This window comes from Electrophorus electricus, chromosome 3 (assembly GCF_041902795.1).
Source record: "Electrophorus electricus isolate QZ-2024a chromosome 3, ASM4190279v1, whole genome shotgun sequence".
In the NCBI taxonomy this organism is placed as follows: domain Eukaryota; kingdom Metazoa; phylum Chordata; class Actinopteri; order Gymnotiformes; family Gymnotidae; genus Electrophorus; species Electrophorus electricus.
The window spans coordinates 11,983,269-12,006,072 of NC_137499.1; the positions used below are offsets into that span (position 1 = coordinate 11,983,269).

The following is a 22,804-nucleotide window of genomic DNA, read 5'->3' on the forward strand; positions in this document are numbered from 1 at the left end:
AACGGTTTTGATAAGACACACCTGAAAAACATGAAAGTGTATTATTCATGCTTTCGTCTCTGTGCTATGGACTGTTTTCTGTAGGGAGCACCAGGAGACGATGGCAGTCCAGGCCCTGCTGGCTCTACTGGAGTCAGAGGCCTGGCAGGATCTATGGGTCTGCCTGGACCAAAAGGCTTCAGTGTAATCCATCAACATTTTTACAAAATTAAACCATGCTTGATACTGTAGATACTTCAGTGTGGCAGAGGTTCTCAGTCCAGTCCTGGCAGACCCTATGCCAGTCCAGGTTTTTGTTTTGTTCCTGCTTCTCCCAGGGGTGAAACAGATAATCAAGGGCTGCAATTAATGTGGCCAGGTTGTTCTGAGAGCTGGAACAGAGTAAATATGTGGACTGGCTAAGGGCCCACGTGGACTCGGTACTGAACCGCTGCAGCATGGCAACATATTCCTAGCCTCCTGCATGAGAAAGTGAGTTTTCCATGTTTTAACATATGTTATTTGTCTTTTGATATGCAGGGAGATCCAGGGAAGCCGGGAGAGGTTGGCACTGCGGGAGTTCCAGGGCAGAGGGTGAGCACTGCTACAGATCACACTACTCAGGAAAACGCTGGGATATAGAGAAGTTGTAGTCTTTATGGCATGAGACGGAGCTATATGTCATTTTCCCAGGGGCCCAGTGGGAAGGACGGAGAGGAGGGTCCTGCAGGGGCCACCGGACCGCCTGTGAGCGTTCTCAGATGCATCACGAATGGATCACTGACTCATCTGGAGTGTCGCACATTAGATCTGCATCTGTAATCCGTTTACCCGCATGTTTTGTTTTCAGGGTGTAGCAGGAAAGAGAGGAGAACAAGGTCCTCCTGGTCTGACAGGTTTTCAGGTGTGTAAAATAAACCAAACGCTGACACACACGGGGACAGATGTGGGGTCTTTTACTGATAGTCCTCTATTGATAAATGAAGCTGAATTCTTCATGAGTGAAGGCTTGTGTGTCTTGATCTTCTCTTTGGGTAGTGAGTCCATGGCTTTTGAAACTATGTGCACATACATGTACATTTTAAAAAGGAGCTTATAGTCAATAAGCTATGGGCACTCTGAGGAAGTTGACTAAGGACTTGATTGGTTAGCACTGCTTAGCATAGCTGATTAGTGATAATCTCATCATGAAACTTGCCAAGTCTTGTAGCCTCAACTGACTGTCAGAGAATAGTTATTTTGTTATTTTGAAACTTAACCAGGTATCTGTAACATCTTACATTTCAGGGTTTACCTGGACCCCCAGGCCCACCTGGAGAGTCAGGCAAACCAGGTGATGAGGTGAGTGTACCATGTTTTTTAACCCATCTGCCACACCATCAGGAAACTTATGGTTTTGCTGTGTGAGGTGTATATTAACTGTTCTACTGTGGCATTATTCTCCGTTCAGGGTGTCCATGGAGAAGCAGGCTCTGCTGGCCAAACTGGTCCTAGAGTAAGTTCATGTTACATTGGTCAAAACAGAACACCATATACTATGTACTGTATTATACCTCTTACGGCCTCTTTACTTGCCCTGTAGGGTGAACGTGGGACCCCTGGAGAAAGAGGAGACCCAGGTCCAAATGGCCTCCCTGGGTCCAAAGGCAGTCAGGGGAGCCCTGGCCATGATGGACCAAAGGTCATTCACTTCCACCATCCCCTATCAAGCATATGAAAGGCATTGTCTGCCTCTACCTTATGTTTGATCTGTACTAGCTACGCATTTCAATTTGACAGACAGCTCCAATAGGGGCGATTGCACCACCACGTGCAGACATGCCCTGACTGCACCTCATTTTGGACGGCAGTATTCTAAATGTGAAGACACCACACATGAATGATGGTGTTTGAGAGGTTTGTGTCCTGGCCCAGTAAACGTGTGCTGCTCGTGTCCTACAGGGTAACTCAGGACTGGCGGGGGTGATAGGGGAGCCCGGTCCCCCTGGCCTACAGGGGATGCCTGGAGAGAGAGGGATCCCTGGCCCCGCAGGACCAAAAGGAGAACGGGTGAGTATGACTGCATGTGTGTGTGATGAGATGCATCGAACTGCCACTAAATTTTGCAGGAATAAAAAGCCAAGTGATGCAGCCGAGAAACAGAAAGTTGGTGAAATGATGAAGGGTGTCTGTGACGTGAGACAGTCTGAACGAGAGGCTTGGATGAAGACGTAAAAGCGAATACTGATGATAGCTACGACACGTCCAATTTTATTTAAAAAAAAACAAAAAACTGATACACTATGGATTTTGGAAATCATGGCTATATGAAATATCCAACCATCAAAAATGCTTGTTCCATATGCTGCTGTGTGGTTTCAGAGCCCCTGTGTCTTCTTGTTCCAGGGTTCAGTTGGTGAGAAAGGAGCTGAGGGAACTGCTGGTAACGATGGCCCTCGAGTGAGTCATATGGATGAATTATTATGCATAGCAAATATTGTAGTGGGACAGCTGTCGCTTTCTAAACACTTTGCTCCAAACTCCTGTGGGGAAAGAACAATGGTAAAACGCATCTGTTTTTTGCAGGGTCTCCCTGGACCAACCGGACCAACAGGACCAGCTGGGCCATCTGGAGAAAAGGCAAGAAAGACCTGTTTAGCCATTTATTTATGCTTGTTTGCTATTGTTAGTAAATAAACCTTATAGGTTTCCATCGGTCCGTACTTTGGCCTTATAGAAGAAGCCAGTGCTTATTGAGCAGACCTCTTGTGTTTTGGTTTCAGGGAGAGTCAGGTCCTAGAGGGCCCCCTGGACCTGCAGGTTCCAGAGCGATGGCAGTGAGTATGATGTGTCTTACACACCCAGAGAGAATGTCCCACCTGCCAGGTTACTGATGGAACGTTGTTGATGGGATGACTTTGTGTTTCCCCTTGTTCTGTATGTCAGGGTTCTTCTGGTGAGCCTGGTCCCACTGGTCCAGCTGGTTTTGCTGGGCCGCCTGTGAGTATTTCCATCCATCCATCCAGCCATCCATCCAGCCATCCATCCATCGCTACTTTAGTCAACTACATACTGTATTGTATTCCTTTGGCAGGGTCCTGATGGTCAACCTGGTGTCAAAGGTGAGACAGGAGAGCCAGGGGTGAAAGGTGACACAGGGTCCCCGGGCCCACAGGGAACAGCTGGAAAACCAGGTCCTCAGGTGTGTGAGTAGACGTACATGGAAGGCTTTATCCTTGCTCCCATATTGCAGTGACAAGTGAGGGTTCCTGGTTTAAATCCCAGTTGGGGCATCCAGGATGTTTCAGACAGAGGTTCATATATATAACACACACACACACTAGTCATATGACCTTCATAGGGAACAATTTATTATGACAGTCTATGCTATGCAGATGAAACTGGTAATGAATAAATGTCCCATTGTTCTTCAGGGTGCGACTGGTGTATCTGGGCTAAAAGGAGGCAGAGGCACTCAGGGGGCTGCTGTAAGTCTCAGACGAACCTCTCCTGAACATGACCATCAGTGTGTTCTTTCATGCTCAGCCTGGGCTGTTTCTCTATGTACCTTCAGGGCCCCAGTGGCTTCCCAGGGTCTCCAGGAGGAGTAGGCCCACCTGGCTTGGTTGTGAGTTCTTGATAGATTGAAACCTTAATGTGTTTGTCATTAAAGCCCTTATGGAAGGGTCTAGACATTCATTCTTTCACTCTTGTAAAGGCATAAGTGACATATTGGTTTCAGGGGAGCTACTGAATAATTCATTGTGGTTGCTTAATAACATGTTCACTTCAGTAAATTGAAGCAGGACATGGCTGAATGTTACGTGGGCAACACATTTTGGCCAGGGTCCAGTTGGGGAGCCTGGGCCACAAGGTACCCCAGGAAAGGAAGGTCCACCTGGACTGCGAGGAGATCCAGGAGTGACTGGACATCAAGGGGAGCGTGGGAACCCTGGACCTGCTGGAAGCCCTGGAGATAAAGGCGATTCTGGAGAAGATGGACTACCGGTAATATCCAAGTTCCACACAGATGCAGTCACCAATATTAAGATCAGTCTTTATTTTTGCAATGTCAGTCTGAATTGGTTGCTGTATGCAATGTAGTTTGTAAGTGCCTAAACTGAGACACGATATGTGGTGTTTGGCTTTGGGTTGTGGCATGAAGGATTTAAAATGTAACACTAGTCACATGGTTCAAGTTCAGAATGTTAAAAGTGCCTTTACTGCACAGATCCAACCAAATGCCCCCAAATTCAGTAAATCTTGCTTTACCTAAGTTAACTGAGCTGGACAAGGAGTGTGGCAAAACCAAGAAATATTAAACCTGGGGTCCTCCAGGATTGGAATTGGGTGCTCTTTTTAATCCACCTTTTGAAATTGCTCAGGGCCCTGCTGGGCCTCCAGGACCTGTGGGAACCTCAGGACAAAGAGGATTGGTGGGTCTGCCAGGAATGAGAGGAGAGCGTGGGATGGAGGGCCTCCCTGGTCCTGCTGTAAGTATGGCCACCACTACAGAACTCCAACTACAGGTTCACGCTAACGTGCAGCTACTAGTGAGAGATGCAGTTATGCAATTATGTAATTCTATAAGAAATTCATCACTTGATGAGTCATTAAGTGGATACTTTTCTTTGCTGTCAAGACAGATGGTTATTAGCTTAATGAGTATGCTGTTATTTATTGGCATTTGAAGATCATTGGAGGCAGAGAGCTTTCAGTTCAAAGCTCAGATCACTCCCACTCCCAGCCAAGAATTAAATCAGTAAAATTTACATAAAGTTTTTTATTTTTAATCTTCATTTCAATGTTCAGTGCCTTCTTCACTATTTTGAGCATATACCTGCGCTCACACTTATGACTCCTCCTCCAGGGAGCACCTGGGAAGCCAGGCCTTGCAGGACCTCAGGGAGTCAAAGGAGCTACAGGCCCCATTGGACTGCCTGGAACAACTGGACCTCGAGGAGATGCTGGCCCAGAGGTCTGAACTGTCAGTCTGAGACGGTCTGCTCAGTGAGGTTGTTTGAAATGCCTCATATTTTCATATTTACATTGTCTTTCGCCTTTATTGCAAGGGTCTTACAGGAGCAGATGGAATCCCTGGTGCTGACGGTACAATTGGAATCAGAGTAAGTGAGACCTGATGTAAATCAGCACAAGTCAAAGCAAGTCATCTGTTGAAAAAAAAAAAAGTAGCAAATCAATGCTGACTGGTTTTTGAAACTCCTTTTCTGGAGTTAATTCTCCATCTGTACTGGCATTTATGCCAAACACAAGCCTGAGGATAAACTGGTGGATGTGTGTTTTCAGGGCAACAGAGGAAATCCTGGTGCCGAGGGTCTGGCAGGAGCCCAGGGTGCTGCAGGACCTCCTGGACCGGTGGGAACTCCTGGAGGTCCAGGACTCAGAGGAGATCAGGTGAGTTAATCGACCTGTGCAGCGTTTGTCAATTTTTACCACTCAATACGGTGTGTATATATTCTAGAGTGGTTTCTGAGCTAATGGATGTCTTGGTTACAGGGTTCAAGGGGTCCTCATGGCTCAGCTGGCCAGCCAGGCACCCGAGGAAAGAAGGTTGCATAGCTGCCTTAACTTCATATACTGCATTTGTATAAACGGTTATGGGAGTGCATTTGATAGATTACTGTCTGATTGACCTCAGGGACCTCAAGGACCTCTCGGAGACAAAGGAGATAAAGGAGACTCTGGTGAGAGAGGTCAGAAAGGTCACCGCGGGTTCACTGGATTGCAAGGCCTCCCAGGAACAACGGTAAGTACAAGATGGTGACACTGCATCTCGCTGAAAGAAGATCAGTAGTGATGAGGATCACGCCAATGATGATCAGAGGTGATGATGCTGCCTGTTAGATGCTTACACCAACCTCTGCACACAGGGAGTTACAGGAGATGCAGGTGCAAGAGGAATCATTGGGCCAAGTGGCCAAAGAGTAAGTTCCCTACTGTGATTCACATTACTAACAATATCAGGAGACTCTTATTAGTTACATAGGAAGGCTAAAAAATTTATAATATAGTGTTAGTGTTCAGTTGAGCTCTGCTGCATTTTATAAATAGTACACAAATGTTGTAGGAGTTACCTCCATTCAGTGAAGGCTTGAAATTCTGTGTTGTATTTAGGGACTTCCAGGACCTGTTGGGCCTACTGGAAAAGAAGGTATCATGGGACTTCCAGGACCAATGGGGTCACCTGGAACTCGGGGTGCTCCCGGAGACATCGGACCGGAGGTGAGAAGCAAGAGTAACTTCTTCTTAGAAATGTCAGCAAAAAAATGACCTCACCCAGGGACATGAACAAGGAGCAAACAATGAGCAAAACCTTTTGTTTTGTTAGCGATGTAAGTTTAAGGAAGTGTCATTCAGTCCTAATCTTTATTTCTCTGTTAAGGGACCTCCAGGAGAACCCGGACCCCCAGGTCCCCCTGGTGCGCCTGGCCCCCCTACAGCTGCTGTGGATGACCTTTTTGGCGCGATGCTCAACTACTATGGCGAGCCTGAGGCCCCGCCCCCTCCGGAGTTTAACGAGGACGAAGCGAGGCCTGGGAAAACCTCGGGTGTGATCCACTCAGACGGCGGTGTCCACGCCTCACTGAAGGCCCTGGGCGGCCAGCTGGATGGCATTCGCAGTCCTGACGGACGCCGCCAGCACCCGGCACGGACCTGCCTGGACCTGAAGCAGTACTATCCACTAAAGAGGAGCGGTGAGGAGCAAGGCTGGGGAGCACTCTGTAGGGGTGGAGACTTGCTGAGATGAGATGAGCTGAGCTGACCTGAGATGATTTGAGATGAGCTGAGATGATTTGCGATGAGGCCAAGATGAGCTGAGATGAGCTCAGGCAAGATGAGCTGAGCTGATATGAGATGAGCTGATTAGCAATTAGCAGGTTGCTGATAAGTGCTCCAATTCGCTGTTGAGTTGGGACTTTGTGAATTTACAGAAAGTCAGGCAGTCATGGCTAATATCATATATGAACTGTGGTCCAGCACCTCTGTCACTGCATGAGCAGCAGTTCAAGATGTTGCAGCTTTTTTTCACGTGTCCTGGGTGACGTATTTGGTTTTGCTCTCCACACTGCAGAATAACATCAAGCCTGTGAAGAGGATGTACAAAGCTGTTGTTTGCCACTTCATCAGACGTAGGAGTTGTGCAGTTTTAGATGGAGTAACTTAGCATTTGTGAGGACAGGATCTATTTCGTCTTGTTCTCTGATTCCAATCGTGGGTTAGTTTTCCTTAAGAAGCACCAAAAAAGGTTAAATAAAAATCTCTGGATACAGGACTCCCATGTGAACAGATGTGAACTCCTGTGTGTGTGAACGCACGATCACTTCTGGAACTCTTGACCCTGCAGGTGATTACTGGGTGGACCCTAACGAGGGAAGTCCCAACGATGCCGTCCAGGTGCACTGCAACATGGAGACAGGGGAGACGTGCCTACCTGCCCAACCTGCCAGTGTCCCCCGCAAGACCTGGTGGATTTCCCGCTCCAGTACGCCGAAACCTGTCTGGTTTGGGGCCACCATGAATAGAGGAATGAAGGTTGGTGCACCCTAATGCTCAAACTACCGGACGCTACCGTTTTCAAACTAGCAAATAAAACACATTTTTATTTCATCAAAGTGATTAAAATGTTATTTTTCATTCACTTGTCTGCCCTGAGATACTCTGCACTAGTCATTCAACCTTCTCTCGGTATTTCACGTAATTCCTTCGCCTCACAATGCCACACATGAACTGTCCCTTCCAGTTCGCCTACGGGAGCAAAGAGGCGTCTGTCAACACGGTGGCCATCCAGCTGCGTTTCCTGCGTCTCCTCTCCGAAGAGGCATCCCAGAACATCACCTACCACTGCAAGAACAGTGTGGCCTACATGGACGAGAAAAGCAGCAACCTAAAGAAGTCCGTCATCCTCAAGTCCGCTGACGGGCAGGAGATCAAAGCATACAGCAACAACCGCCTGAAGTACACCGTCAGCGAGGACAGCTGCTCGGTGAGGGGACGGCTCTCCAGCGAAAATGTGTTGCCCGTCATGAGTCAAATGATGCTCCTGACTTTTCTGAGAAATAAGAATTGTTCATTTGAGTTGGTACTATGTCAGTCATGAATTATAATCTTTGTTTCTTTGAGAACTTAGAAATATGTCCAACTTTTAAGTTCAGTCCATCACAATTAAGAAACTGTGCCAAACTTAAAATTTTTAATTTTGTTTTTTTACATATATAGTAACGGACCCAGAGCATGACCGTAGTCACGTGTAGGGCTATATATTTTCATTCACAAATCCTGCCTGTGCACCTACACTTGCACTCATTCTGTCCTTTTCTCCTGTCTCCTTCCCTCAGAAATCCAACGGCGAGTGGGGCAAGACCGTCTTCCAGTATCGTACCCAGAAGCCGTCGAGGCTGCCCATTGTGGACATGGCTCCAGTGGACGTGGGCGGTGCGCACCAGGAGTTTGGCATCGACATTGGCCTAGTGTGTTTCTCATGAGGCCCCTGAGGACAGAGGGCCCCCACTGGGCCCATCCTTGTGGCCCCACATGTGGACACTGCACAGCCCAATCTTAGGACTTCAGCTCTCTGCCAGCGCGTCCAGATCGATGAGCCACAGTAGTATACCAACACCCACACTATTGTTCTTTATTACGGAATTCCGCTAGCTTGGGACAGATGAATATTTGAGAGACTATATGGACCTGTTAATTTATATATGCCTTGATCATAAATCATGTGCCCCATGCACTGTTGTGTAATATTAATAAATTAGTATGTTTTCTAGTTGAAAAAGTACAGATGAGTATTACATTTTAATGTCAGGGCCACAATAACACCCTCTGTTTGATTTTATCACAGTCATCAAATTCCACTTTAAGTTGCAAAAAGGTGCTTCACAGAGTAATTTGATACTAACAGGAACTACAAATAATTTTAAATGCAGTTATAAAGGACTCTCACATGAGACCTCTACACCTCTTCCCTGGCTGCTCCCAACAATCTTTCGCTGGAGAGGAAAACAAAACTGCAAAATTGGACCATTGTGTAAACTTCATATGTGCTACCTCCGAGAGATGGTGCTTCGGTCAGTAAGGAACCATTTGACTGAGAATTAATTTACACGTGAACATTAATAGGTCTTTTTTAAACTTTCTCTGAACACAGTGTTTCATTAAAGAATGATTGTATTAATTTGTGATATAATCTTTTATATACACATGCTTATCATGACATCACTATTTTTGTTTTTCCATCAGAATATATTAATCTTCATATCAGGATCCAGATGGCTTAAGAATATTAAAAGCAAATTTAATACATGGCATATCAAATACAACGCAAATCAATACTTATTGAAAACTATCAAGTGTAGCAATATATTTTTTTTAAAACACTTTAAAAGTGAATATCTTTGGTAAAGATAAAAATATTTAATGATCAGTGAGTATTTACTGAATATAATATTGAACACATTATAAAGCAAAAAGACATCTGCACTAATTACTGTATGCGCACACGTCAGTAGTAGTATGAGAGAAAATGCAAATGTCTCTGTGAAAAAGAGAAAAATCCATCTAAAAATTAACACTAAAATCTTGTGGAGCTTCCCACTGTTACAAGCCCTGGTAGTTTCCAGGGCAACCCCTAGCAGTTTCCAGGGCAACCCTTTATAGTTTCCAGGACTTCTCAAGAAGCTGGAACCCAGTTTTCTGGCAATCACCCCTGAAGCCAAAAGCATGTGTGGGCTTGTACGCTGGAAACAGTACTTTCAGTGAATTCAGTTCTAAGTCTTGGTATGAGTCTCAACAATTCCTTAACTGTAACATTCAGATAATACAAACAATGATCATCAGTAAAATTATATGGAAAATCTCTGTAGTCTGATTATATACAGTATAAAAATAGAAACAACCTGTCCCATGGCTTTGTCAAATGTAAATAGAAGCTCTCCAACGTTGTTAGAAGTTTAGATGTCCACACAGACATGGTCTTGGACATCAGTATCTGTCTGCTTGATCCGTGGAAAATATGGTGCCCTCCAAAGTCAGACCCATCTGGAACCCTTCCTAATAGAGTAAAACACAGTACCGGAGCGGCGAGACCGCAGCAAACGCTGTTAGCAGCTACAACTGCTGTGATATGGACTGGGCATGATAATGATATGGAAATTTATTCAACAAGCACATGAATAAAATTTATCCAAAGAAATTGAGTTTATCACATTGGGTGTATAATTACAGGATGAAAATTAAAATCTAAAGAGATGGATTTTATATCTTAAGCTGCACCAGTGTGTTTATGGTAAATTAACAGAGTTGGTTTCATATGTTTCTTGTATTCTGAATCTGTAATTTGTTTTACTTTTTTTTTTTTTTTTTTTTACACACTTTGTGTGTTCATTATCATGGAGAACTAGGTCTAGTTTAACTCATGAAGGAAATGAGGTCTTCATTACAACACACGAGGGCCCAAACCCTGAAGGCATGCACATGTCACAGTGGGGCCAGGTGGACCAAATAAGTGTGCACTGCAACTGAAACGTTCACATGCAATTTCGTCCTGCCGGCGGGTCGCCGGCTCCCGCAGACACGTCTCGCTGCGGGTCTAACGAGGACGGCACAACTGAAACGTGCTCAAACACTCGGGTGTGCACGGCCCTTGGCTGTCTCGATGTATACCATGCTTCACAGCACGCCAAGCGCAGCACACTCGTGCAACATGGAAACGTCGCCATGCAGGGCAATATCGACGGGCTGTGTCATCGCAGCGGGTGCGTCCTGTCGCAGTTGCAAATGCGCTTCTATTAAACCCACCAAGCACCTCACATCATGAAGGAGAAGAGGATGTGATGTGTGTGATTAGTGGGGTGGGGGGGTTTATGAACACTTTACGAACCATCTCTGCCGCTGTGTGGGAGGGGAGAGCAGGAGGTGAGGGAAAGGGAATAAGAGAGTGAGAAAGAGAGAAAGAAAGAGAGAAAGAAAGAGCGATAGAGTGGGAGGTCATTTAATATTCGCTTCTAAATTTACTGATGCTGCATATAAATGCCATTCTCAGGAGATAACAGCCTGAGTGGTCTTAGACCCAGAACCTCCTTAATATTCATGAATAATTCTACATTAGGGGATATTAAAAGTTGAAAGGTGTGCACATCCAGAGAGACTTAGTCAAGTGGCTGTTGCCTGCATGATCTATTTGATCTACTAACACCGTTGGCCTGTTTTTGAAAAAAAATGTCTGGAGTCTGTGATGAACACACGTGCCTGATATTTCCCTCTTCCCTAGATTAGGATTGCTGTCTTCATCCCACTTCAAAGTGTCAGGGCTGCATATTTTAAAAGTCATCTTTACACACATCGCGCCAAAACATTTGTCTGAAGAATCGACTCAAGCTGATCTAAGGGTGAGCTTGGCTCTCATGTCTACCTCCACTGAAGAGCTTGGCTCTCATGTCTACCTCCACTGAAGAGCTTGGCTCTCATGTCTACCTCCACTGAAGAGCTTGGCTCTCATGTCTACCTCCACTGAAGAGCTTGGCTCTCATGTCTACCTCCACTGAAGAGCTTGGCTCTCATGTCTACCTCCACTGAAGAGCTTGGCTCTCATGTCTACCTCCACTGAAGAGCTTGGCTCTCATGTCTACCTCCACTGAAGAGCTTGGCTCTCATGTCTACCTCCACTGAAGAGCTTGGCTCTCATGTCTACCTCCACTGAAGAGCTTGGCTCTCATGTCTACCTCCACTGAAGAGCTTGGCTCTTATATCTACCTCCACTGAAGAGCTTGGCTCTTATATCTACCTCCACTGAAGAGCTTGGCTCTTATGTCTACCTCCACTGAAAAGCCATTTCTATGCAGCGACCATCACCAGCACATCTCCACAGCTGTGAACGGGCTAACTGAACTCTTGTGGAGAGCCTGCTCTGTGCGACGCTGTCGCTCTTCTGAGCGCAGTGTGACGAGCCCACCTGTATCTCGTCCAGCTTGGACTGGATGTCAGGTGTGTAGTCAGCGAAGCCGCAGATGAACGGGTCAAAGGGCTCCGCGCCAAACAGATCCACACCTGGGGAGCAGTGAGGGCCATGACTAAGTTTATTAGACATTACAACAACCATCACGCTTTGTTTCACACCTGCTTCGGGCGCACGGGCAGGTGCAGTCTGATAAATGGGACCTATTTGTGGAAATCTGCACTCATTGTTTATTGAGGAGCATCTTTTCCTGCGTGTGTGTGTCTGAATGATGGGGACCCACCTCTGTTTTTGGGGGACAGCAAGGGAAGAGGCAGAGTCACATTACAGATCGGTATCCTTGACACAGGAGACGTGGGCGTGAATGGCACCATGTCAAATATGTCTGTAGAGGGCACTCTCGCTGGGATGCTCCCGGCCTGAGAACATGGGCAAGATCCTTATGTTATACCGTACATTGTAAACAATAGAAAAAGCATATACACATTATATATACACACACATACACATTATATATACACACACATACACATATATATATATATATATATATATATATATATATATATATATATATATATATATATATATATATATATATATATATATATAGAAACACACACACACACACACACACACACACACACACACATACATTGTTCATGGTATATTCATTATACCATTGGCTCATATATTGTTAATACATATATTGTTAATACAGTTAATACATGTGAATCAAACACTTAACAGCCAAGCAGAAAAACACTTTTACACGAGGTCGAGGAATACTGAGTTCATTCAACATCTGAAAGTGGGCGGGCTTAGCGGGAGGTGGGGTTAACAGGTCTGCCGACTGGTTGGATTCAGGTGAACTGACAGGTGTTAGTGTGACAGAGGAAATCTCTAGAGAGGACACGGAGGTGACATCATCTCCACAGCTGGAAGGAGAGGGCCTCTGCAGCAGATGCGCCACACCAGGTGAGTCAACATGTAACAGCTGCAGTTACAAAAGAACGGAACACACCAGGTGAGTCAACACGTAACAGCTGCAGTTACAAAAGAACAGAACACACCAGGTGAGTCAACACGTAACAGCTGCAGTTACAAAAGAACAGAACACACCAGGTGAGTCAACACGTAACAGCTGCAGTTACAAAAGAACAGAACACACCAGGTGAGTCAACACGTAACAGCTGCAGTTACAAAAGAACAGAACACACCAGGCGTGTCAGTTACAGAAGTGTGGAACAGAAATCGGGAGACAACATGGTACACGAAGCAGAAGCAGACAGAAGAGACACAGTGAGACAACTGACCTTGTTTACTACAGAATAAAAGTGCTAAACATTCTTTAGAAAGGTCAAAAGGATGTGCAGTTAGTAGTTGGGTCTTCTATACATTTAATAATTCAACAAATTAACAAATCTTCTAAATAATCTGATGTGGGCCTACTGGTGATGCCTGGGTGCTCAACAGTTGATCTTCCAGTTCCTGAAGTTGCTTTTTGAGCTTTGAGTTTTCCATTTCCAAGTCCTGAATCTAAAATAGCAACAACAACAAAAAATATTTTTTCCATAAAATGTCCTATCCTTGATAATGCACATCTATTTAACAAAAACTAATCAAATTCATGTTTACAACTGCTTGTAATTGAAACTGTAATTGTAGTCAAAACACTTCTTTTCATAGACACAAATTCACACATATGTACAGTAGTAGTAATTAATTCTTGTGGTTTTGGATTTGCATTCGTGCAGTTAGTTAGGAAACGCGCGTGCCAAGTCTTCATCTCACCCGCTTCTGGAAGTTGCCTATCTGTTGTCTCGTTTCCACGTCCTTCCCTCCAGACTCCAGGAACTTTGTATATGCCAGGTCAAACGCCTGCCCGATAGCGACCGTGATCTCCTCCGCCTGAGACAGCCAATCGCCCACAGGGGCGGTTAATAACAGGAGCGCGTGTACAGTGCATCGCCGTTAACGGGCGTTGTTACGGTGGCGACACAGACGTACGCATTTCTCACTGTCGAACACGTAGCACAGGTGCTTTTTGGTGTTGAGCTCCGTGCAGATGTATGCGAAGATTCGCTCGTCGGTTTTGTCGTCAGCGCAGAACGACATTCGGTGTAGCTGGCTGTTGTGCAGGATATCCTGAAGAGCACGAGGAGTGAGATTACAGACACCTGTGGGGTCTTTACACCCGGAACATCGTGACAGTATTAACCCTATAAGACTAATATAACAATGTACTATATATTACTAACATAAACTATGCAGTAGGTCTGTGTGCAAGGGCCGTTACTGGTTACCTTTGTTTTTGGATCCAGTATTTTCACTCCATATATAGAGATTTGTAACTCAACTTTGGGAATTTTTTCCCCCTCTGACTTTCTAATGTGGCTTTGGAACTGGGGGAAAACACGAACAAACAAACAAACCAACCAACCAACCAACCAATCCCATCATTACGTGTTGTTTCAACAGGACAGTCCATAACAGTCAATGATGCTAGAGGGCCACTAGAGGGCAACAAAAATTCAGAAAACCATCATAAAAAAATCATCATAAATTTGTGCGTCGTCCAATATATTTGAAGAACCAAACGTTTGTCTAATAAAATGAGCAGTTTTAATTGGATATGGACTAAGTAAACGTCAACATGATTTACATCAGTTTAAAAATACACATCAGTTTTACAATAAATTATTAGTATAATCAGGATTTAAATTCCAATCAGAGCCTTCTAGTTCAGGTGTTGAATTTTACCCACTTTATTAGCTGAAAAGGTGAATCTCTTTTATCACTGTCTGAAAATCCACATTATCAGAAAAACTGCCCCGAGGGCATGTCAGGTTAAGGTGATAAAACCTCATTATAATCAGAGCCAAGACCTGTGGAACTTCAGTCAACTAAAGCTGCACTTTTATCCACATTCCTAGGGTTAAGATTTGGTAGGGGCTAGAAGATTAAAATGAACTTGCCCGTTAAAATGTCTGAAGATTGATTTTTAATTAGTGTGGAAATTACAGCTTCACACTTGGGAACATTAAAAAAACAGTCAGCAAATATTTATGTTCTGTAAATTCAGTGAATAATGTGTGGTTTTCTCTCTCTCTCTCTCTCTCTCTCTCTCTCTTTCTCTCTCACACATACCTTCAGTTTTCTTACAGCTATGCGAACAACATCTGTGCCTTTTGGTTGGTCGACCTCTGTGATTCCCAAAAACTGCATGAACAAATAGACACACACACAAAGAAAAAACATTTCAATACATTTCCAAATCTTACTACTTCATTACTGTAGAGGACCTCAATGCCCATATGTGTTTACGTTTCTGTTCAGAAGGGGAGGGGAAATCATGCGAGTTGTGCAGGCAGTGAGGAAGAGGAGGGTGCTGAAGGGGTCTTTAAGCTGCTCCAGCCATTAACCCCCCATAAGATCTCAACATCATCCTCGTTAAGCACTTAACATCATCCTCGTTAAGCATTTAACATCATCCTCGTTAAGCATTTAACATCATCCTCGTTAAGAGCAAATGAAGCATCTGCGCATCTTTTGTAAATCTGCTATGAACAAATGGTATACTTTATAGAATACCTGTATTTATAGGCACACAGGCACACACACACAGTAAGTGCATTGTACAGTACTCTATACTGCACTGTATAGAATATATACAATGTCACACAGCAGCACAGTAAGGTGATAGAAGTGCATGTGTGTGTATTCCTTTCTATGGCAAGAACTGTTCAAGGTTCGCACTGCTGAGTCTAGACTAAATCGCTCAGGTTGATGTATTACAGTGTGATTGTAATAAAAGTTTAATCAGTTTGATACTGATTTTTCTGTAATGAGCCGAATGCACACCACACAGAGCTCATAACAGAGACAGAGAGAGAGCAATACTCCACCCTTACACCACCTTACTCCACCCTATTCCACCACCCTTACAGCTCTTTACACCGTCCTACTCCACCCTTACACCATCTTACTCCACCCTTACACCACCTTAGCGCTGTAGGTCACGTGGTGCTGGACGAGGACTTCGGGGTTATGCATGCTGGGTTTATCTGCAAAAAACCACAAAGAGATCAAGTTGAAAAATAAAGTAATACAACTTGTAGTGCCACTTTATATATATATATATATATATATATATATAGTGCAAGCATTTTGGCCCAAAATACAGGAAGTGGAACACTAGCTGTGGTGTTTATAGGCAGAGACTTACACATGACTGAAAGTCATCCTTCATACCGATCTGCCAGCATTAGCAAAAAATATGGCTTATGCTGACATTTTCAACATCACTGCAGAGTTGATTTTCTCCGTTTATGAGCAGTCATGTGCTTATTGTCAGCCTGAGGAATTTGTTTTTTTACCATCATCAGTCCAGAAAGCTGGAAAACCTGCTTTATTCAACACCGTTTTCTAATGACTTTGCTTTGTAGTCCAACCCTCCTCAGGGAGGAAGTGTGTAGTGTATCTTTATAAGGTATAAATCTTGCTCTGCCCATGCAGTAAGTATCTGGGGTGTGCTGCTGTTGCCAGTGCGCAGGGGGACAAACATGTCGCGCATGCGCTCGCTGCTTCCCCCGCACCTCTCCGTATGGGAGGGGAAAACGTACACTGATGAACGGCATGTGGGTGGACTGTGGCCACTGTGTTGACCTGAGTCAGCAGGCTTGGTTTAGAGAGGGACGTGGGGAGAGAGAGGGAGAGAGAGAAAGTGTTCCCTAGAGTCACAGAGCAACGCCACAACACTGTCCAAAAACAGCTCTTTGTAAAATGAAGTGCTCGACAAGAACACTGTTTATTTGACACCTCAATCAGAGAGCCGATAGAACCCCCTTCTCTGGCTGTCACAGACCCGTCTGTTAGTGCAGTTTCCATCTGGCCCGAGCACTGCAGTTAAAGCAGTACGGTCAAGGGGACTGACGGGACCACGGCGCACTCTCACTCGGAGTCGACGGCAATAAAACAAGAAAGCACATAAAATCACCCGGGCACTAAACGAAACTGTCCAAGCAGGGAAAACACAACCGATTATAGCGGCATACCGCTACTGCGATTACGTTACCAGCAAATCAATTGCTCAACAACAACACAGATGCTTTTTAGGCATCGCCCACGTCCAACGTTGGGCGGTGTGGATGTTTTAGGACACATGAGACCTGCGCAGTAGAATTTGTGTTGCCCGGAGAAAGGTTACAGGGCTACTGGGTGACTTTTTTTCCTCTCTTGAGTAAAAGAGTTGCTCTATTATGGCCATTAGGCACAGAGAGAAACACTGATCATCACTAATCATACCTGAATGCAAAACACTCAGTGGTCCAGATTGGTGAGCATGCTACAGGTATGAGGAGTTGCAAACTGATCTTTGGTCAGGAAGGTGGAAGCGTTGGCACGTGGAGTTCCCCCGTATTTTGGCACTCATGATTTCCAGAAGGAATTAAACAAATTATTGTAGAAATAGTTAAATGTTTCTGAACTGCAACCTTCTTGTCTGTTTGTGAGATCAGAAGGTCATTTATATTACTTATTAAACCATTAACAAAAAAACAGGCCTCATGCGTATTTCTTAAGTAATGTCGGATTTTTGTCATGTAAAAGTCAAAAGTTACAAGTAATCATTTCCTGGATGTTCAACCAACATACCACCCTTTCACATAAAAGATGACATTCCAAAGTGTGTTCAGCAACACAAACCTGAATGGTTATTAAGTTCAGGACATTCAGGCGTTTCAACACAAAGTTTCACCCGATCCACTGATTTCAGGTGTCGCACATGTCAATAAAGCGATACAACATGCGACTCTCAGCAAAAACCAACCTTGTTAAGGAATCATTATCTTCTTCTGCACGAGCGAGGGCGCGCACGCTGAAACTAAGGACTTTCTGCCGAGCAGAGAATCCCAACAGGATCCAGGAGCTATTCCGACCCGCCTCCAGGAGAGACCGGAGCAGGAGATAACCTCCAGCTAGCGTGGGCAGACTCGACAGATAGGTGTAGAGGCCGCCACCATTAATATAACATCAGTCTGCAAGACAGGCTTTGCGCAGGCTGTGAGCCGCCCGCCTGAAGGAACGGGCATGACTAGGATTCCAGACATCCCATCCGTCTTGTTTTAATTTGTCCGAGACTAAGAAAGGAAACCCAGGAAAAGGCTGCTAAAGGGATTTGGAATGACATTTTATGACTTTTGTAGCAAGTTATCATGCTAATAAATCTGCCTCGCCTGAGACGCGGTGAAATCATAGCTTTTGCGGGGTCATTTTAGGTGAGGGCTTCATTTCAGTGCTGTTTTTCGCACTGTTTGGAAGGAAATGGTTTATTGTCTTAGCAGGGGGACATAAAAATGATTAAAAGAATCCAAAGCCCCGGTGCTGGCTGGGGGCAGACACCCCTCGTTTGTAAGAGCTTCAACAGGCCCAGGGCCCGGTCACACATCATGCCTGCACTAAATTACACACTGTGGCGATTCTCTGACGGATCTGTGAAGTGTTGGGCCTGGCTTTTATCTAGGCCAAGCACCGCTGGGCGCTGTGGGGGAGAAATGCATGGCGTTGGCACTCTCCGCACTCCCGTTTAGTCAGCGCGGGTCCCTGACAGCTCACTTCCTGCTCGGAATTTCGACAGCGGCTCCGGTCATGGCCAGTGCAGAGTCAACAGGGCGGCCCTCGGCATGTGTGTCTCGGGGAAGTGCCGAACCCGGTGGAAGAGAAGGATTATCAACTGGCTGGAGGTGTCAATCAAACGGTTGGCTAATTTCCTACCCCTCTTCCTGCCGAAGGCTTTGTTCATTGTGAAGAGGCTGAGATGATCTGGGGAGGGTCCACCTGAGGGAGAGAGAGAGAGAGAGAGAGCGAGACTGTAAAAGAGGAGTAACCTATCTTGATTGCATCAGTGGCCAAAATGAACTATATCAACAGCTTGTTTAATTGATGCAGTGCAATTGAATCGGCCCTGCAGACAGACTTGCAACAGAAAATGCGATTCCTGCAATTCCAGTGAATGCAACAAGAATAAAGCACGGATCGGAGACTTTATAAGTGACGTCATGGACACTGAGAACATTTCAGGCCGGCAGGTAAAGTGACAGAATGAATTAACTTAATCTTAATAAGTCAGGATACATGACTTAGCTCAGTGGTTAAGGTACTTGACCAGTAATTGGAAGGTTACTGGTTCGAGCCCCACCACTGCTGAGCTCCTGTAGTCAGTCATGATTGTAAATTGCTTTGGATAAAAGTGTCATGTATATCTTATAATAGTAGGTTCTGCCACAGAAGAGAGAGGCAGTTTGAAGATGCAGAAGTCCCAGTGGGTTACAGACATGACCCTGACACAGTGGCCTTCCTGGTTCCTGCCCAGTAGGGTCTTCTTTTTTTTTCCCTCTTAAACACTGAAATCTGCCCACAACCAGAACACTCGTCACACTGATAGGGAAGAGGTGGAAATGACAACCTTTGCTTTATGCCAGTGTGCACATCATCTAACACAGATTAAGAGCACTCAGCCTGAATTTACCACTGCAAGATTGAGATCGCTCTCAAATAGACATGTCAGAGGGACCCCTTGTGCACTTGATACTTACCTTTAACCAGGTGCGCTGAAAGCCCTGACACGACAGCATGCCAAGAAACTCAGCAGTGACCGGTGAAAAGGAACACTGCTGTCATGACCACAGACTGCTGTTGCGACTAAACCTGCCGTTTTGTAACTCGACTCCTGTGTTGTGAAGTGTGTGTTTGAAGTGCTGCTCCTTCCAAAACAGTATGCATTATTAGCAAGCCACCACCAAGATCTGCCTTGGCAATGCTGAGACTGGTTTCTCACCCAGTGTTGTTGCATCGGCCAGGCAGCTGTCAGCAAGCTCTTACTGTATAAAAGTCTGCAGTATTTGAAAACATGCTATTTAAAGAGACAAATAACAGTTTTATCTTGGATTTAGCCTGGATTACAGTTTTTAATGATGTTGTTTTTAAAGCACTCTATTCTCAGAATTCCTGGTTATAAAGACACGCCTATTTATTTAGTTTCTTTCCTTGTTTTTTCTATTGTTGTTTTTTTTTTGGGACTCTTTTTCGTCCGCTTCTAACTTTGGCAAAGATTTCAAATCAGATTTAATTGTCTCTTTTGACTTTCATCCCATTTGTTTGCTCAGTTGACGCTGCCTGCGAATATCTTTCCTTTTGTCTCCTCGTTAATGTCTTTTGTGACCTCTTATGTTGCGTTTATCAAACAACGTTTAATAAAAGCAGGGAAAGAAAATGTTAAAAGCAAGCGTCGAGTCTGTAGCCTTCAGGTGGAACATACCCATCCGTGTGAAGAGCCCAGTGGAGAAGAAAGGAGACCTAACGGCGCACGGTTGGACCGGGACAGTTATTCCGTGGAGATCGATGTCCTCGGCGGTGGAGAATAACGGTTATTGACGCGCCTCCAGTACCGGCGGTCCATTTCAGACCATCAAAATGTACTTTTACTTAAGTGTCTCGTCAAAGAGCGTTACGGTGGGACTTATCGTCGCGAGCTGCCGGGCAAGCGAGGCTTTTGCATGGTTAAACAGAGCGCGGAGTCGCGAGGAACGTGTGCAGTGTAACGTAATGTCCATTTAATTACGTTCCGCGCGCGGAAGAAACGTGGAAAGCGCAGAGCAACCTTGACGGGGTCGTTTCAAAGTTGGACTCGAAAACCGGGCGGCTGAAAAAACCAACCCCAGTTCAATCGTCTTTCGGATCAAACACAACTCCACCACATTTAAATCGGGAATTTAAATCGCGCGGTGCTGCGATTGCGTGCCGCTTCGTGAATATCAACGCGTGTCACGCGCATGCATGCCCCTGTCTCGGGGTGTCCTGAACAGAGATGACTCACGTGCCCTAAATACAAACCTACAAATCTTTTACTGCAACATACAGCACACACCAGCATCCGAAGGCAAGACTGCAAGACTTTTGCCCTGGTACTCAGAACAATAATCACGCCACAACCTGCTTGACTAAAATTCTTTGACATTGTGGCAAACAGATGGAGTTTTTTACACTACAGTCCTTTAAGTAGTAAACCGTCGGTTCTTGAAGCTGATGTGTTGGAATCCATAAAATCAGCGAGCATGAGTATTTCTGGCAAGGACCAAATTGTGGTGGCCAGACTGGGTCCGAGCGTCTCCAAAACGCCGGGTCTCATGGGGTGTTCCCAGTGCACAGTGGTTAGTACCCACGAAGGAAGGACAACCAGTGAACTGGTGATGGGAACGGGGCACAGGGCTGAGTGTGTGTTTGGAGCGAAAGCCAACACTTAGTCCGATCGCACAGAAGAGCTGTATTAGCATAAATTACCCTGAGCATCGCAGTTTGGTGTGTTGGGGTGCTGCATAACCAGAGGGGCCCTGCTGACCCCAACACTCCACACAGGGATTACCGGAACAAGGTCTGGTGAGAGCCAAACATGGACCTCAATTTAAATATTCTAATACTGCAAGCGTGTATTGGACATGCACTAATTATACTGTGGCTCATCAGCCAATCACGGAAATGCCGCAATTGCAACCGTAATCGCAACAAGCAGAACGCATATTTATTATTAGATTTTAAAGCCTCCAGATGAATGAACATGACCCCAGTTTTGCTCCAGTGAATGTCCTGTATCACCTTTCCGTCTGGTTTTAATATTCTGGGCTGCATGTCCTGTAATGACTTTTGCAATGTCCCCTAAAATCCAGTCGTGTGCCACACAAAACAGCCCAGAGGTATGTGCGCAAGGGTGACGGATAGCTTATTAAAAAAGCTGACAAGCCCGCAATCCTGATGGGCCAGGGCTAAAATAAGTCACTAAGTCACACACGGAGTCTGTGTGCCATGAGTGACGCTCACCGCTCGCAGACCGAGGATGGCTGCGCACATTTGCCTCACGCGCACTGCCGTCCCGTTAAAAGCTGAGCTCGATTTGATCAAACCAGCCGAGCACCGCTTAGCGTTTCACAAGCGATCTGGATTTCCAGTCGGTGGAGCTCATTTCTGGGGAACCACGAGCCACATGGAAGTGTGTAGCATTCTTGCTTGCGCCACGTTTGTCGTGAGGCACATCATCTCACGTGTCCGCATATTAAGTGCTCTCGCGTGCTCCTGTCAGTTGCAACAGGTGAATGAAATCATTTGAAATCATGGAAATTAGGAGAAAAACCAGCAATTAATTAATTTGCTTAGATTCATTGAAAAGTGCAATTAATTTTCAAAGCATTGGTGATGTTTGTGCAGCTTTATGCAATGACCAGCAATACATGAACAGGTATAAACAAGAACTACTGACACACCATTTCATCCGTGCTCCTTTCCAGCTAAGAAGGCGGGCCAGAGTTTTCCACATATACGGGGTTCAGAGGCGGGGTGATGACATGCTTCACGGTGCCTGTAATCTCATTAAACGGACAGTTAGGAAAACCAATTAGAACACAGCGGCGCATGGGGAATGACTAAATGTGGAATATGCAGATGCACTGGCTCTAGTTTTCATGTTCTGCTGTCCTGTGGTGGACCCATTAGAGAAACACTGGGTCAAATCCCCTTTAAGGTCAGCGTTATCAATATATTCATAACAAACTTTCATTGAAGTGACCAATTACTGTTATAAGCAAGTAATTTAATGTTATTCTAATTGACAAATATATATTTTCAACTGAGATCTCGCTCTCTCTCTATGGTTTTACATTGAATGGCATTTCCATATAAAAGACACACAATGCACAGCTCATCTGGCTATACAGCAGGATATAATTATGTCAGCAAAGACACAGTGGTAGACATTGATCAGTGGTGCTGTTTACTTAGAAGACTTGACCTGTATTCAAGCAATGATGCATGACTCATGTA

The 22,804-nt window shown here is 45.1% G+C and overlaps 2 protein-coding genes across 7 annotated transcripts in view; one reads left to right on the forward strand and one right to left on the reverse strand.

Moving 5' to 3' along the window:
* Positions 1–9,139, forward strand: part of col5a2b (collagen, type V, alpha 2b) — a 21,152-nt gene extending 12,013 nt beyond the window's left edge. For both annotated transcript variants that reach the window (XM_081710319.1, XM_035527285.2), the window contains exons 28-55: positions 85–183; positions 520–573; positions 673–726; positions 830–883; positions 1,267–1,320; positions 1,430–1,474; positions 1,562–1,660; positions 1,921–2,028; positions 2,365–2,418; positions 2,545–2,598; positions 2,742–2,795; positions 2,905–2,958; positions 3,053–3,160; positions 3,393–3,446; positions 3,533–3,586; positions 3,805–3,966; positions 4,344–4,451; positions 4,829–4,936; positions 5,031–5,084; positions 5,266–5,373; positions 5,476–5,529; positions 5,618–5,725; positions 5,850–5,903; positions 6,094–6,201; positions 6,362–6,674; positions 7,325–7,512; positions 7,721–7,963; positions 8,316–9,139. In XM_081710319.1, the coding sequence (XP_081566445.1) occupies positions 85–183; positions 520–573; positions 673–726; positions 830–883; positions 1,267–1,320; positions 1,430–1,474; positions 1,562–1,660; positions 1,921–2,028; positions 2,365–2,418; positions 2,545–2,598; positions 2,742–2,795; positions 2,905–2,958; positions 3,053–3,160; positions 3,393–3,446; positions 3,533–3,586; positions 3,805–3,966; positions 4,344–4,451; positions 4,829–4,936; positions 5,031–5,084; positions 5,266–5,373; positions 5,476–5,529; positions 5,618–5,725; positions 5,850–5,903; positions 6,094–6,201; positions 6,362–6,674; positions 7,325–7,512; positions 7,721–7,963; positions 8,316–8,462 (2,754 nt within the window). In that variant the 3' untranslated portion in view covers positions 8,463–9,139. The remainder of the gene's footprint in view (positions 1–84; positions 184–519; positions 574–672; positions 727–829; positions 884–1,266; positions 1,321–1,429; positions 1,475–1,561; positions 1,661–1,920; positions 2,029–2,364; positions 2,419–2,544; positions 2,599–2,741; positions 2,796–2,904; positions 2,959–3,052; positions 3,161–3,392; positions 3,447–3,532; positions 3,587–3,804; positions 3,967–4,343; positions 4,452–4,828; positions 4,937–5,030; positions 5,085–5,265; positions 5,374–5,475; positions 5,530–5,617; positions 5,726–5,849; positions 5,904–6,093; positions 6,202–6,361; positions 6,675–7,324; positions 7,513–7,720; positions 7,964–8,315) is intronic.
* gulp1b (GULP PTB domain containing engulfment adaptor 1b) overlaps positions 9,133–22,804 on the reverse strand; it is a 23,514-nt gene continuing 9,842 nt past the window's right edge. Inside the window, exons 2-12 of one of the 5 annotated variants that reach the window (XM_035527298.2) lie at positions 22,249–22,343; positions 18,710–18,772; positions 15,941–16,002; positions 15,086–15,157; positions 14,242–14,340; positions 13,946–14,083; positions 13,730–13,846; positions 13,388–13,474; positions 12,219–12,354; positions 11,933–12,027; positions 9,133–10,032 (exon numbers count right to left, since the gene is read on the reverse strand). In XM_035527298.2, the coding sequence (XP_035383191.1) occupies positions 9,964–10,032; positions 11,933–12,027; positions 12,219–12,354; positions 13,388–13,474; positions 13,730–13,846; positions 13,946–14,083; positions 14,242–14,340; positions 15,086–15,157; positions 15,941–16,002; positions 18,710–18,737 (903 nt within the window). In that variant the 5' untranslated portion in view covers positions 18,738–18,772; positions 22,249–22,343 and the 3' untranslated portion in view covers positions 9,133–9,963. The other 4 variants (XM_035527291.2, XM_081710321.1, XM_035527296.2 and 1 more) reach the window with 4 other exon arrangements.